The 16541-nt window shown below is 40.1% G+C and overlaps 1 protein-coding gene across 1 annotated transcript in view; it reads right to left on the bottom strand.

The window, feature by feature from the left end:
- The window catches only part of gfra3 (GDNF family receptor alpha 3), a 51197-nt gene extending 38658 nt beyond the window's left edge, over positions 1-12539 (bottom strand). Inside the window, exons 1-2 of the mRNA XM_029440987.1 lie at positions 12380-12539; positions 8689-9168 (exon numbers count right to left, since the gene is read on the bottom strand). Coding sequence (XP_029296847.1) covers positions 8689-8728 — 40 coding nt within the window. The 5' untranslated portion in view covers positions 8729-9168; positions 12380-12539. The remainder of the gene's footprint in view (positions 1-8688; positions 9169-12379) is intronic.
- Between the last annotated feature and the right edge of the window lie 4002 nt (positions 12540-16541).

The raw sequence follows: 16541 nt of genomic DNA, 5'->3' as shown, positions 1-16541 counted from the left end.
TCTCTCTCTCTCTGTCTCCCACTGTATCTCTCCCTCTGTCTCTCTCTCTCTCTCTCTGTCTCTCTCTCTCCCTCTCTCTCTCTCTCTTTCTCTCTCTCTCTCTCTCTCTCTCTCTCTCTCTCTCTCTCTCTCTCTCTCTCTCGCTCTCTTTGTGCATGCAAGTTTGTGTGCGAGTGAGACGCTGAGCGTGGGCTTTTCGATTTCTTGTATTTTGATTATTTTGTTAATGGGTGTTAATTTAACTTAATTTGCTGGTGATAGTTTGGTATAGTTGACTTTCGGTGCGTTTTGCTGTGGTGTTTGAGGTGTGTGTGGGGTTTTCTCTTGCCGGTGTCTCGCCGGTCGCCGTCTGACGCCATGGTCAATGGAGAATTTACCAAGATTACTAGGAAGCATGGCATTAAAATTGCAGCCGGCTTCCCGTGTAGCGTAGAAGAAATAGGTTTAGCTGTGGGGGAAAAAGTTGGACAAAGCATAAAGTCACTGGCGCGGATGAATGACGCTGTTGTCATTTTTACTGGATCAGCTGGAGAAGGTGCTCCTCGTCATCGAGACAGGTATCGTGGTGAACGAGATGTTTGTGCAGGTACTGCCACTCACTCAACCCGCAACCAAAGTTGTTATTTCTAATGTCCCTTCGCTTATAACTGATGACTTTCTCAGCAGAGAGCTGTCCAGACACGGGAAAGTTGTTTCCCCGGTTAAAAAGATTCTGTCTGGATGTAAGTCTCAGTTAATTAAACATGTAGTGTCTCACCATAGACAGCTGTATATGATTCTTAATAACCGGGATGTGAAGCTCAACCTCCGCTTCCATGTTAAAGTGGATGATTATGACTACGTGATTTTTTGCCACCTCATCGGGTATGAAATGTCTTGGTTGCGGGGAGGAGGGACACACCGCAAGAGCCTGTCCGAGGCGTAGGGATCCAGCTCCGTCTGGTCCTGGAGGGGATCTCCGCCGGCCGCTTCGGCTGTGTCTGATCTGGTGTGTGGTGTTAATTTAAGTGGTGTGGAGAAAAATAATGGGGAGAAAAATTACCAAGATATTCTAGTTGTAGTAGGAGGAAGTGAGGTCGGAAAAAAAAGGAGGGAGAAGAGGTGCAGGTAGAGAAGACAGGCGGTTTGGGAAGAGAGAAGGTAAAGGAGGCAGGAGAGGTGCAGGCAGAGGAGGCAGGTGGTTTGGGAGGAGAGAAGGTAGAGGAGGCAGGAGAGGTGCAGGTAAAGATGGCAGACAAAGAAAGGGTTAAATGGAGTGAGCAGGTAGAGGAAGCGCAGATGGAGGAGGAAGAGGCAGCAGCAGCACTGGAGACAGCACAGCAAAGACTTGCTACCAAACGAAGGAGAAATAAGTCAAAGAAAGCATCCAGTGATGCGAAAAACAGTAAAGTTGGATAAGAGGGACTGACTGTGAGAAGGCAGGGACAGACGGACGAGAGTCTTAGTGAGGAAGAATGTGTCAGACAGCCAGAAAAAAAAAATGTGTACGGCTGAAATGTTAAAAGTTTTCCTCCTACAAACAAAAAACCAACATGGTATAAAGGTGGAGGATTACTTTCCAGATTTAAAAGTTTTAATTTCCTCAGCCAGACTCCATATGAGTCAAAGAGAGGAGTCTGGCCTCACTGACCAGGAGGTTTTTATATTAAAGAAACTTGTGTTAAAAGTAAAAAAACAAATAAACATTGATGATGTGTGTTTTAATTAATTTAGTTGTTTGTTTTTTTGCTTTTAACATCTCGTTAGTGATGGATACTTTTAGAGTGGGTGTTTTGAATGTGAACGGAGCCAGAGTTTAAAATAAAAGAGGACAAATATATGAAACCGCTAAAATGAAACATGTTGATGTACTTTTTTTACAAGAAATGCACAGCGACAGTTTTAATGAGACAGACTGGAGGAGAGAGTGGGAAGGGGAAGTCATTTTAAGCCACAACACTTCTCCAAGTGTTTTACTCCAGTCTCGCTGGAGGTCGAGCATTTCATCGAGGGGAGGTTGCTTTTAGTTAAAGCAAGGTTTGACCATTTTACAGCTGTTTTTATAAATGTGTACGCTTTTATTATAATATTTATTAATAAAATCTTATTTGTATTGCTCATAAATAACTATTATATACCCATATTCCTGTAGTAATGACATAGTAAATGAAGTATAAACAAAAAAAACTTGTAATAGTTTTGTGGTTATTTTGTACTTTCTTCTGAACTTGAATATAATAAATATCATTTTGAAAAGAAATAACATTTATAAAACAAAAACATATGAAATGACGTATCAAACTGTTCAGCCATTCATTGGCTACGCGATACGCCAGTCATCGGGAGAATCGGTTGCTATTGGCTAAATCTGTAAACAAAAGAAGAGGGCTGGCACTTCCTTATCAAATTGACACTGATTGGCTCTTGATGGCTGTAGATAACGCATGGAAGCTCCGATCAGCTCAAATTAAGTGTCAATCGAACGCTCAGTGTCCGCTCTCCATGTGGGAAGCAGGCGTTCGGCGGTGCAGCCAGCGGGAGTAAAGTTTTTACCGTGTATAAACAAAATATCTCACACATCGATCAGCTGATTTCAAAGATTGTAACAGCTGTTCATGGGCTTTTATGGATGTGATGATGTTGGTGATCAATATTTTTTTACCGGAAACGATAGTTTGGACCTTTGGCAATGACACAGGCGTGTATTTTTTGGATTATTACTGATTACAGGATTATTATGAGGCTTCATAATTGAATTGGCTCAAAGTTATGATTTTGATTTTTGAGTGTAATTGCTATTTTGAGGAGCTGAGTGTACCTGCTGTTGTGATTGTGATCTCAAAATCTAAATAGATGAGATTCTAAGCTTTCTAAAAAGATGTGGCAAGGGTACCACATCCAGCACGGTGGACTGTATACAACACATGGCAAAATAAAACTCCTGCTGCCGTCAACACAGTAAGAGGTTAACCAATATTGTAATTATTGCACGGCATCGGCAACGAGGGTAAATTGGAAGAAATGTGAAGCCCTCGCTGTCGTGAAGTGGCGTGGCGGTCTCCCAGTTCTTCCACAGAGCCTTACCTGAAGAAAAGATGGAATAAAATATCTAGGTGTGTTTTTGGGAAAAGAGAATATACAGTAGTCCAGAAGAACTGGGAGAACGTCACTGAAAAGATTGAGGGAAGGATTTCCAAAAGGAAATGACTGCTCCCTCAGACGTCTTTTAAAGGTAGGGTTTTAAACAACATTGTGGCATCCCAACAGGAACTAGACCACCTGGCCAGCCGAACAGCCACTTTTAGACTCCAGATATTACAGAAATATCTTACCGGTCCAGCTGATTTGGTGTGGAGATACGTGGCCAGCTGTATTCTCAGACTCATGAGTAACCTGGGGCTGGATACTGCTCTGTTTTTAGCTGATTCAACATTTTTAAAAGGTAAGTGAGCTGCCTCCGTTTTATCAGTTTTTTTTAAAAGTCTTGGGCCCTTTTTTTAACCATAAAAGGTGCTCAAAGTCTGACTCTCTGCACTGGTTGTTAAATGAGCCTCTAATTCACAGAGCCAGGCTAGACATCAGCAGCAGCAACACACCTGGCCTGATAGTGGCGCTGTGCAGGTCCAGCACCCTGTGCTTACCACTGGTGGATGCAGTGGGGCCAGCACTTTGCGATGCCCGGGCCCTGGGCTCTCCGCTGGGTCTGAACTCTGTCCGGGTGGCTGAGAGGATCCTGCAGCTTTGGAGCAAGAGACTCTCTGGAGAGGAGAGGAGACTCCTCATCAAATACAGTCAGGGAATACAGGGAAAGACTGATCCAGACCCAGCGGACCTGTTTCCAGAAATCTACCTGAGCCCAGGGTTGGGAGAACTGACCGGCCCCCTGCTCAAGGTCACTAACCCGACAAGACTGTCACTACACAGAGCAGTCAAAACAACTTTCTATGCAAACTGTGTGAAAAGCATCAACAAAAAGGTCTGTGTAGCAGACCCTCCAATGTGTGGAGCAACAGACTAGGTGGAGGAAGTGGACCGGGCCAACAGTGGAGGATTTTATACAAACCTCCCCTCAAAAAGCGGACTTCAGATCTTCAGTGGAGGATGTTTTTAACAATTGTCCATTTTGTCAACCGCGTGAGACTGTCTTCCATGTTTTTATTGAGTGTAAGAGACTTTCTTCTCTCTTTTAACATTGTTTTTCAGTCTTTTTAATATACTTTTTACTGAGTTCTTGTTCTTATCATGGGAGCTGCCTACAAAAAAGATAACAAAGAAAAGTAGCAGCTCCTAAACTTCCTCTCAGGAGAAGCCAAAATGGCGATTTACATGAGAAGAAAGAACAGAGTGGAAAACAGAGAAGGGCAGGAGGCGAAAGCAGCATGGCTGTGCAACATTAGAGCAAGACTCTGGCTCGAGTTCAGGTTTTATAAGCATATAGGAGACATACACACTTTTAAACAACATTAGTGTTTTAAAAATATTATCTGTTCCATCAGTGACGATGAATTACACTTTGCACAAGTTTTTATTGGATAGTTTTTAATTATTTCTTTTAAGATTAGGTTAAAAAAAACACACAGTGATGGTCAGATATTGGTTGGTCTTGATTTGTGAACTGGAATGGGTTTTGTGTTGCTGCATCGAGTTTGCACACATGGGTCAGGGGTGGCCCGTGTGTACTGGGTGTGATGGAGATGAGAATCACCACATACTATGGTGATGATGTTGTAGGGGATAGTTACTTTGGCGGTGATTTGGACCAAACGGTGCATTTGATGTTTGGGGTCTTTGTTTGTCGCTTTGTCGCACTTCACACATGGCATGCATCATGCGGCCGATGGCACTATGGGAAATTAAGCTCTGGGTATCTGTGGTGTGGCTGTGTTGAGCTGTGGACTGTTGAGCTGTTGCACTGCAGATGCTTGCGGTTTGGTGTGTTGCAGTGTTGTCAGTTGTGTGGTGTGTGTTGTTTGTGGGTGTGACGGAGTGGCAAATGGAGATTTCAGATGTTGGATCTATTGTTTGGTCCGGATCGCTGCTGGGATGATTTTTTTCGCCTTTCAAAGTGGGACATTTTGTGGCATATTAAATAATTCCAAGGGATTTGCTGCGTTTAGTGGATTAACTCAGTGGAATAATTGGGTGAAGTTGACCTGTACAGTGTTAGAACAGTCTAATATAGTCTAAATAAATGCAGAGTTTGTAAGTATGTATCTGTGACTCTAATTGTTTGTGTTTTTGTTTGTTTGTTTGTTTGTTTGTTTGTTTGTTTGTTTGTTTGTTTGTTTGTTTGTGTGTGTGTGTGTGTGTGTGTGTGTGTGTGTGTCTTAATCGCTACAATAGAGGACCTATGTTAGAATCATTATAATTAATTAGTCATGGTTTTCAAAACAAATGTGTTCTGTGGGTTGAATGTGTCAAAAATGACGCACATGAAATGCTTTCAATATTTCCCTCAATGTACAGATCAGGCAGATAAAAAAAAGAGAGCTGCATAGTCATGAATAAATAAGCAACAATCAAATTTAAAGTTTGCGGAAAAAACTTAAGGTATTAAAAGTTAACAATAAATACCTCAGCTAATCTGCTTCATGTGGGTGAAGTTTGATTCAAATGTTGCTAAATTCCAATTGGTGCATGGGAATACATGACATTACAGAGCCCCCCGTCATTTTATGTGTATTCATCAATTTATTGGGAATTATTTTCATAGCAAAATGGAAATGACTCCACGAGTTACATTGTACATTTTAACACTCAAACCAATCAGTCAAAAAAAGAAAAAACTGTGAGACACACAGACACAGATAAAAAACCAAACCTTTTCTAACTTTAGCCAAATATAATATTTTTGCAGGACCCTAAAACTCTGAGGAAGAAGGGGTTAATGGGTTATGGTCTAAGGGAGAAGGTAAATATTTCCTGTGGGCAGCTGCACTCCAAAGCATCAGTATCAGTATAGGTCTTCAAAAATCCACTGGTGGCGTGTAGGCAAAATGAGCCCTGTCACGCACTCTCCCACCGCTAAAAATACACACAAACATGCACACCTGCCAGCGCACCGATAAGACGTCAACCACGGCCGCTCCAAATGTGTTTGCACACCGGCGTCGGTTGACTGCACTTCCTCATTGAACGAATTGAACAATTTATTCTGACGCGCCACTGAATCCGAGGGGGAATTTAGATTGAGATTGAAAAAAAAAAGAAAATCAGACACGAGCTGAAAGCCTTGAGAGAGAGAGAGAGAAGGGGGAGGCTGGTAAACCTGAGGCAGAGAAAGGGGGAGATATATGAGCCTGTCACTCAACATTACAGTGTCCCTACAAGCCGGACAATCATTAACACGGCTAATGAACACAGCGGCCCGTGCCGCAGTACAGACCAGGCTCGCAGTGGGGGAATTTCATTAGTCCTGCTACAGCAGCGATATAATCCACTGATTCCCAACCAGGAGGTACGTCTGCTGTGGACTGGGACTTGGCTCAGCTGTATGAAAAATTGAGTGGAAATGATGATTTGATAGTACATATCCACATTTGTGTTTAGGAGGAAAATAAACACACAAATATGCTTTGAAATTAGTGTGATCTTTAATATATTTATTGTCACAATAACCTTCTAACTATATTAGTCTGACTGTCAGTCTGCCACCAGCCTGAGTCACTTGTACCATCTGCCATTGAGAGATAGAAAAATTGCAAAATAAATAGAAATTACTGCAACTAAAAAGAAACTTTGGAAAAAGAAAAAGATCCACCAGCAGCCAGATGCGTGCCCTGTTGAAGCACCAGAATCTGCTAAACAACCAGAAAAGATAAAGACCAAACCTTAAATTGAGCACAACATTGGGAAGTCATGTTTTATGTACTCCTACATTTGAACCTGCACATTGATTAATCATTGAATCAGTTTTATACTTGTGTCTCTAACAAACCTCCGTTTCTCACCATGTGTAGACCAATCCACTGCGGTTATCTAATCTTAGGCCTTAAGTTCTTTATTGTAGGACTTTGGCACTGACCTGGACCTTCACACTTATGTTTCCTCTACATTTGTTTTACCTTTATGATTAAAAAGTATTTAGCTGTTTGTTTCCCTTCTTTTCAGACTTGCCTATAAATACTGTCTGTAATGTACGTAAGAAAGATTCATAGACACTAAAACTAATGCCTTTAGCTCTTTGCCTCACACCTGTCCGTGACTCTCAACACATATTTATATAATAGCACAGAATGGTTGTTTTAGGCTTGCCCCCAACCCCTTGTTGTGCTAGAAACAATAAAGAAGTTCTCTATGAGGACGTTTATGGTGCTGTAAAGAAGACCTTTTTTCTTTTCATTTACAAGCCTTTAGTGGTCACACACAGGCTCCTGAACACACTAACCCTACATCAAACAAAAAAAGAAAGAAACTTAACAAGCTCATCATCCGGACAGTACGCAGCATGTCCGTTCATCACAAAATGAGCAACTACAAGCAGCATAAATGTCAGTACAACATCGTATATTCAAAAATGTTGGAATGATTTCATTTAATATTTGGTTTGAAATGTTGAACTTTTTATGTGAATAAGAAACCATTTAATACAACTCTGCATGACATTAAGGTGTTTTCCATCTTTAAAATAACTTTTAAAACTAAAACCATAAAACTTATCATAAATATTATATATATATATATATATATATATATATATATATATATATATATATATATATATATACATACATATATATATTGTGTATACAAAAAGTACATTCTAAAATAGTCTCGACTCTATCAGGGTAAATAGTCTTCATTAAAAACCAACATGGAAAAAAGAGTAACATTTGAAAAAGGTAGAAATAAACAATATCTCTTAAAATATTTAAAATGTTTGCTTCACACACAAAAACGATGGACCCCTAAAATAAATAAATGTCATGCCTGGAGTTTTTACTGCTGCTTAAATACACTATAAAAAATAAAGTGGTCAAACATCTTAATCATTAAAACTGACTTAGGTGCTACATTCAGGGCGTCTCTGTGCTCTACGGACATCAAACTATGTTTGTTTGTTTTAGCATATATATTATATATGGCATTAAAAAATACTTTATTTCAAAATTAAAAACTGATTTTGAAACAAGCTCACATTAAAACATTGTATCTGTAAAAATAAAAATGAAAAGCTTCTATAGGTCTGCAAGACCAACCAGCCAACATGTGTTGAGGGTTTGACACCGCGCGTGGAAGTTGTGCAGGGCTGAAGCTGAAGGGCGTAGCCTGGTGGCGCTTTGGATGAAGAAGAGATTGCTTGTGTTTGCTTGAACTAGAACCGCACCAAAAACTTAATTATTGAGACAAAAATGATACTTGAGGATTTTAAATAGTCAGTAACAGCCATATGAATTTTATTTTTTACTCTGCTGAAAAGTTGGGTGAAAAAACACTCCCCATCACCGTGGCTCCAAGAGCGTGAAATTTACCAAACGAGCCACAAAATGCACTTCGGAGTAATGGAAGTAGATAACAAAAAGAGGCCTAAATACCTCTTTACTTAATGCAAAATGTAAGGTTGAACTGAAGTGTGGCTCCGCTCTCCATCCTCATCTCTACAAAACTTGCGAGTCAAGGATCATCCCGACAAAGGCTGATTTTTGTGTGTCACTTAAAAGATGAGAGAGTTTCTCCCTTTAATTCTAATAATAAAATCCCTGAACGTACCTGAGAAGAAGAGAGCGAGCACAACCCCGAGGAGAATCATGTTTATCGAGTTTGGGACGCCGGCGCTGAACGGGGATGTTGGACGGGACTTGGTGCGTTCTCTTCTCGGCTGGTCCAGCAGTACCGCTGTGCGCCCCGCAGACAGACGCCCAGCCTGCCGCTACATTCACCGCACCGACACTATCAGTCCGTTCGCCTTTTATTCTCTGCCTGTGACGGGAAAGTCGCTCAAGTTTCAAATCCCCAGGAGGAAGGAAGGAGAAGCCTCGGAGGAACGTGTTGGAGCAAAGACCGCCTCTAAGTGCGAGAGAGTGACACTGTTTGTGCCAAGACTCCAGTTTCACCGCGCAGCGTCGCGTGGAGAAATCTACTACTGAATGGAGGAAATGTCAAGCGTCACCGGGCTGCAGCTCTGCCCGCGGACAGTCATCACGACGCGGCTCCACTGGTGAGGGGGTCCCGGTGCATTCTGCGATCATGCTGTTGACAGGCAGAGGAGACTGAGGTTATTAACTGGTGATATCCCTCCTCCTTCTCAGATCATCATCATCACCATCATCATCATCATCATCATCATCATCATCATCATCATTTTACGGACAGTAAATAAGCCTATACTGAGCCAGTTATAACTGAGTAGTAAATGTTTTATTTTTTTATTTTACGTTTCTGTAATCCCAAGACTTTGCATTTAATGCAATCCAAGTGGCTTTTCAATTATACACAACAGCAAAACATTACTTTCACTTTTATTAATAAAACCCTAAATATTTTTGCATTGCAAATAACTATAGTTTGCTGCTATTTCCCCAAAGATTAGATTGATTTTTCAATTAAAATGTAATTTTAGCAGTTTATTGGAATTGCATGTTTAATGTTTTGGACATTATATAATGTGTATACGGCAGAAACAAACCAGTCTCTTACAAGATAAGCAGTGCGGATAAAAGTACCATAATTCTTATTATTCATCTGAGTGAGCTTTTTAAAAATTGCAGGACGAAACACATCTGCATGTTTGAATTTTATAAACACAAACATCATGCAGCCTGCACACACCATTAGCATTGATGCTATGCTTGGAACTAAGTAAGTTGGTTATTCATGGTCATGAATGATGGTTGGAATGATTGGTTGGTCATTGTTGCACATACACTGGTTGCTTGAGCTACAATGTATAATAATAATAATAATAATAATAATAATAATAATAATAATAATAAGCTTTATTTTTTATAGCACCTTTCATACAAGAATTGCAGCCCAAAGTGCATACAGTAATGTGAATTCAACAAAACAGTATTATTTTCAAGCTGAAAAAACGTGTTGTCATATTTACTGAAACTGTCACTGCATCCTGCCAATAGAGCATGACACAGATAATCTGTAAAAACAAATCATATTCCTCTGCCCCCCTCCCCCAGTGCTCCTCATGGCATTTGCAAGATTCCACCACGCCCCATTAAAAACAACCAATCAGAGCCGAGGAGTCTTTCAGTTTCAATCACTGCTTGTGATCTCCGATGAAACTGTCAAACAAGGCAGTGCTGATCGAATATCAATCAAGATTCTGTTTCTACATTGTCTATTTATCTCCTCAAATGTTTTTGACTGGACTGTTTAGCTGTAAAATGAGAAAGCTTGCTCTGGGCGGTGGGCGCTGCTTGGTTTTGGCTCAAGTCTTTTCAACATGGTGGCCGGGTCACAAACCTTTAATGTACTTCAGTTTTTTCATTCTTATCTGTTATTGGCCAAATTTGAGTTGGTACAATGATTTCTTTAGTTCTTTATCACTGTATTCTACATGAGTGTGATTAAGTGGCAGTAAAGCATTAGGTAGATTTATACAGTAAAACAGTATGTTAGAAATTATAACGTCCAAATTGTGAACTACTTTTAAACACGCCACTGAAAATTTGCTTTTTATTTAGGCCTTTTTAACAAAGTCCTTTTTTTATTGAGCGGATAGTAGGAAGTTCCCACGGTAACATTCTGCGTCAGCCCTCGATGGTCTGACAGGCTTCTAGTGACACAGTACACATACTAAAGTTGTAATGCAGAGCCCACAGTGATGTTTTTGTTGAACATTATAAAGTATAGAGAGTATAGCGATACAAAGCCAACTGGTGTAAAATAAAATAATGTTGCATTTTTCCTCCTGTCTTCCACAATTCTTTGAGTCACCAGCTGCTACTGGCAGCTACCATTGTTTGATAAAACAAGTTGCTAAAATGTCACCATTACCTTTGTAAAAGTGTCCTGTGAACATTTCAAAAGTGCAACATTACAGAGACAAAATATAATTGCCCAAACTAATTTAATTGAAACATACATTGACTACACATGTAGTAATATGAGGGCCATTAAAGCAATTTTAATTGGCTCAGGTGACAAGAATGGGATGGATTTTGAAGTATGAGATATTTCCCGTCATGTAGCCATCAGAATTATTTTGTCTCTCTAACGCAGGGGAGTACAAAGTGTGGTCATTTAGAGGCTGCTGGGGCTCCACCTGTTAAACCACTGTAGCATCACTTTCATTTCATCTGCATAAGACCACAACAGAATAACGAAAGAATGCCTGCAGTATGAAAATATCTCTACATGAATCATAGTACAAACAATTGTCAACAAGTGTCTGTCTCTTGTGAAGTTCCTCCACTTTTAAAATACTCAGATTTATTCCAGACTCCTAAAAAGCAAGATAAGTCAATTTAATGAATATCTTTTGTTCTTTATAATTATTTGTGCTTCTGTATTTTTTACCTGTACTTCTCCTAAAATCATCCATATCTTTATCAGCAGCAGTGCACTCTACTCTATGGATGAACTTATTAGTTCATTCCATTCTGTAGACATTCAAAAGGCATAAAACTGAATTTGTTGACATCAGTCCTAAATCAATTATGGGAAATATATATTTGAAATATATACTTATATATACAGGTACACTGGTATCATACTTCTGACCTCCCAGTGAGGACAAGACTCTTGGAAACTGCACTTAGCTGTTGCAAAAATAGTTGTAATTGTTCTTTTCACATCCTTTTTAATAAATGGCAATACTAACTACAGGGACATTCTCCCTTGCTCAGGGGTACAATGGTGGCCCTGAGAGCTGAACGCACTCCAAACCAAGGAAACACATAAATAGACACAAACACAAAGCAAATGAAGAAACATATTCACCAATTTGACAACACATGCATCATTCAGAAAACGCTCTGCAAGAAGCTCACACCACAAAATAAACTGTTTCCAGGGGACACTAATATATGATGCTAACTGCTGGGACATGCAGCGCTTGTAGTTGCCGTTTGTGGTTTATGAAGATGATGGCTTGATTCTAGGGCTGTAGTCAACCAAAGAAAACCTTGGTCAACACAAATTCCTCCTACTCTTCAACTAATCCTTTGGTCGATAGGAGAAAGAAATCTTCACATTTACTAAATCGACACTCTACCTGGTATCCAACGTGTGGACGGCCCACGGTACATTTTCAGAGAGATTTTATCTTGTACTTCGTTGTGTACAGTCCACCATGCTGGACTGTACACCCAATGCCACATACTCAGTGAAAGCTTAGAATCTTGTCTATTTAGTGAGCAAAACAGTTTTGAGATCATATTCACAACAGCAAGTACAGTAGGCATCTAACACTAACAAGCAAACCCAAAATCAACATAATTACCTATGAAGTCTCATCATAATCCTGTAATAGGTAATATTCCAAAAAGAACACTGCTGTGTCATTGCCAAAGGTCCAATAGATCGTTTCCAGTAAAAAAATATATCTATCATTAACATCGTCACATCGTCAAAAGCCCACAAACAGCTGTTGCAATCTTTGAAATCAGCTGATCGATCTGTACAATTTTGTGACCTAACACGGTACAAATATTGTTTGTACAAACAAATATCTCTGCATTCAGCGCAGTTTCGGCGCATCTAAAATGGCTGCCCGAACTCTGACCTTTCGATTGACACTTCATTTGAGCCAATCGGAGCTTCCATGCGTTATCTACAGCCATCAAGAACCAATGAGTGTCAACTTCATAAGGAAGTGCCAGCCCTCTTCTTTTGTTTACAGATGGAGCCAGCAGCAGCCGAGTCTCCCGGTGACTGACGTATCGTGTAGCCAATGAAACGTTGAATAATTTGACATACATCATCAATGGGTTTTATTTTACAAATATTAATATTCTTTTCATAATTGTATTTATTATATTCAAAATACAAAACAAACACACAAATATTACAAAGAATGTGTTTATACTTCACTTACTTTGTGTCATTACTACTGACAGGGAATATTGGGTATATAATAGTTATGTATGATGTTATTTATGGACTTTTTATCAATAAATATAATATATCCAAATGAACAGCTTGCCTGGTGTTACTCTTAGTCTAATATGTTAAGTTTGTGTGCCTTTGTTCTGAAATTTGAACCTGAGCTTGGTAACACTTGGTGCTATGTTCCTATTGTGTTTTCCAGCTCACCACTACCAGCTATACCCATCTTCAGGCATCTTTTTCAACAAATAAATTCAGACGGAGTGTATTTTCTTCAAATTCAATATATTCAGACCACTATTACTCAGTGCCAAAAGCACTTGGAGTTATTATTCACTGTTTTGCAAGAACAATAAGAGAAATATCCTTTGAATGAGACTGAAATCATGCAGCTGGTGCAAATGGTTGAAGAGCAGCTTTAAATTTACTTCGTTATGTCGTTTGTAGGTATTTTCGGGTACATTCGCCCACACTGTAAGAGGTTAAAGCTATCGCAGTAAAAGGTGCAATTGTATAAGAGAAGCACAATTGTTAAGACTGAGATCGACACACACACACACACACACACACACACACACACACACACACACACACACACACACACACACACACACATGCCCTTCCCGCCACCGAAAATAAAGGAAAGTAGCGTAACACCAGCAATTGTCTGAACAAAAACAATTTGATCGGACTAAAGCATTTCACTAACTAAGTCCACGCTATTATTATAGTAAGAAAGTAGTTATTTGGAATAGCTAGAGGATGCGGGAAACATTGGGTAAAGGTCGCGTTTGGTTGGATATAAGGGATCAAGGAGAGGAATGAAAAGAGGATTGGTTGACGAATGGGAGCCGACGGTTGGTCAGGCTTATGTACGATGGATGGCGGCGTTCGAGGAAAGTGATGAAAGGGGGTTATTTGCGTGGGGATGATGTTGTGATGATGCTGAAGAGTCTGGTACCAAGGGGTCAAGACTCAGGGTGGGGGTACATCATAATGAGTGTTTTGCTCCATAATCTCTGCCACAGGTTACAAATCCAGGACGCTCTTATTGTGAGGAGATGGTGCCAACTTTAAGGAACTGTGACACCCTGCTTAGAGGGGAGATTTGGGGGGGGGCGTGAGAGACGAACGGGAGAGAAGAGAGTTAAAGGCACCTATGTAGGTCTCAACAGGTGATTGAGTTAGTGACGCACAGGTGGTGGAATTAAAGAGGAAGAAAAGTGTGGTCTTGTTCCTGAACCTTAGTTATAGTAACTCCATCGACCATCTAACCAGAAGGTGTCTTCAATAACTTCATAAGCCACAAACAAAAGCAACGCGCATGTCCAAGTCATGTGCATCACTCTTTAGTGTGGCTTGGAAATGTTTCTGTTTTGTTGTGTGCTTCTTGCAGTGCGTTTTCTAAAAGCTGGACATGTGTCGTCAAATGGATGTCTTCGTGCGTTGTCAATTAGTGACCATGTGTTCCCCTCTGCTTCCAGTCTTTATGCTCAGCTAGGCTAACCATGTCCTGACTACAACTATGTACTTACCAGACAGAGATGGTATTGCTACAAATTGTTTAATTGTATCTCCATATTCCGTCTTTCATAAACCAATTCTATTGGTCACCATATCTGTCTGTGGGTTTAACAAATATTTAACCAATGAAAGGTTTAAAAAAAAGACTAAATCTTCTAACTGCATTAAATACTCAAACTGACTAATATAGCTAGCAAGCTAACATAGTGCGGCCATTCTAATCAATGATGGACAAAAAACATATCTCAACATCTGCCCGACGAAATTAAAGATTAATTTTGGAGGATCAGTCTTGACATTGCTTGTGTGTATTTGTAATTTCATCAAGTTTGAGCAAATTTGAAGCCATGCATATGTTTTGTGCCTAATACTCTATAGTATATATTCAGTGCTGGGGGTATAGGTGGTGTGTGGATTTGGTGCAGAGCAGGTGGGTTTGTGCTGTGCTGTGGGCCGTTAGGTGCACTGCTGGACTGGATGATTGTAAAAATGGAAAAGAGAGGAGCTGGAGAAGACACTTTTTTTATGGCTGGCCAACCATAAATCACAGTAACACAAAGTGCAAGTACACATGTATACAAACAACACTGACACAAATAAAAACAGTCTAACATCGTGTGTGCTTAAATTTGCTCACATGCTATTTCTATAATTGGCAATGGAAGCAGCAGAGATGCCACACCGTTTTATGGGTGAGCATCTGCAAAATGCTAATGCCTGAGTGTTACAGATTAATCTCACTGACAACATGAGAAACAAGATAATAGAATTAGAATTTCAACCAAACTATCTGGTTTTGTTTGGCAACGAATCATAAGCATAAGATCATTCCACTCTATAGACAATAGAGCGACAGGAGGGGCCCAGAGACAATGAAGGCCAGAATTCTTTTGTTCATGTTTTAACAGCTTTTTCAGCTCCACCTACAAATCACAAACTGTAATCAGTGAGTCCAATTTAATGATGACACACACACACACACACACGCACACACACACACACACACACACACACACACACACACACACACACACGCTCAGTGTTGTCCCATCAAGCAAATGACATGGCTCTCTGTTCAGCTCCAGAGGTCATTCAACCTCGTGGCCTGTTGGGCAACAAGCTGCTCTGCTAATCAGTGGAGAGCCTCCTCTCTCCAGGGAGAGACATATGGTGAACAGCACTGTGACATCATAACAAAACAACAAGCACCATGAATCTCTTTGTGACCACATCTGGCTCCACTATGGAGGTCTACTGCCAAACTGGCTGTAAGGTCTATATAAAACTACAAAATTATTACAATTCAGCCATTAACATACATACAGACATTCATGTTCTGCACAACATGAATTGTAATCACTTTAATGATCCTAAGATTTTTCTGCGCCACCACTATTTTAATGTGTCCCATACTTTGTTTTGTGACCTGCAGAAGTAATCTAATCTCAGATATACTGTTAGCATGCTAACATGATAAACTGATATGGTGAACATGCTAAACATTATATCTGTTTAACATCAGCATGTTTACTGTGAGCATGTTAATATGATGGCGTTAGTATTTAGCTCAAAGCACTGCTGTTCATAAACCATGCATGTAATACAGTGTTTAAAAGTGGTAGTAGTAGTAGTAGTAGTAGTAGTAGTAGTAGTAGTAGTAGTAGTAGTAGTAGTAGTAAGAGTAGTAGAGAGCTGCCAGCCAGCAAACTTGTGCTGTGGGAGCCAACACACGGGCACCGATCACGAGGGCATCCCGCAATAACATACGTGGATGTACTCAGGAAAGATGCAGGAGCAGAAAATACTGGCGAGCTAGCCAGATGCATGGAGGATCGGGATGACTGGAAACACTGACAGAGGGCCCGTCTGAGGACGACCTAGTAGTAGTAGTAGAATGTTCTAACAGCTTTCTATTTTCACTCAAAAAATGTGGATCTATTGCTAAAAAAAAGAACCAGCGTTTCACCCATAACGTTTTTGCTCTCATTAACACGCATTTTGAAGGACAGCTTTATATCAGTAAATACCCCAAG

The sequence above is a fragment of the Cottoperca gobio genome, chromosome 10 (assembly GCF_900634415.1).
Source record: "Cottoperca gobio chromosome 10, fCotGob3.1, whole genome shotgun sequence".
Taxonomy (NCBI): Eukaryota; Metazoa; Chordata; class Actinopteri; order Perciformes; family Bovichtidae; genus Cottoperca; species Cottoperca gobio.
The sequence above is the reverse complement of the archived record's forward strand: the minus strand, read 5'-3'. Positions and strand labels throughout refer to the sequence as shown.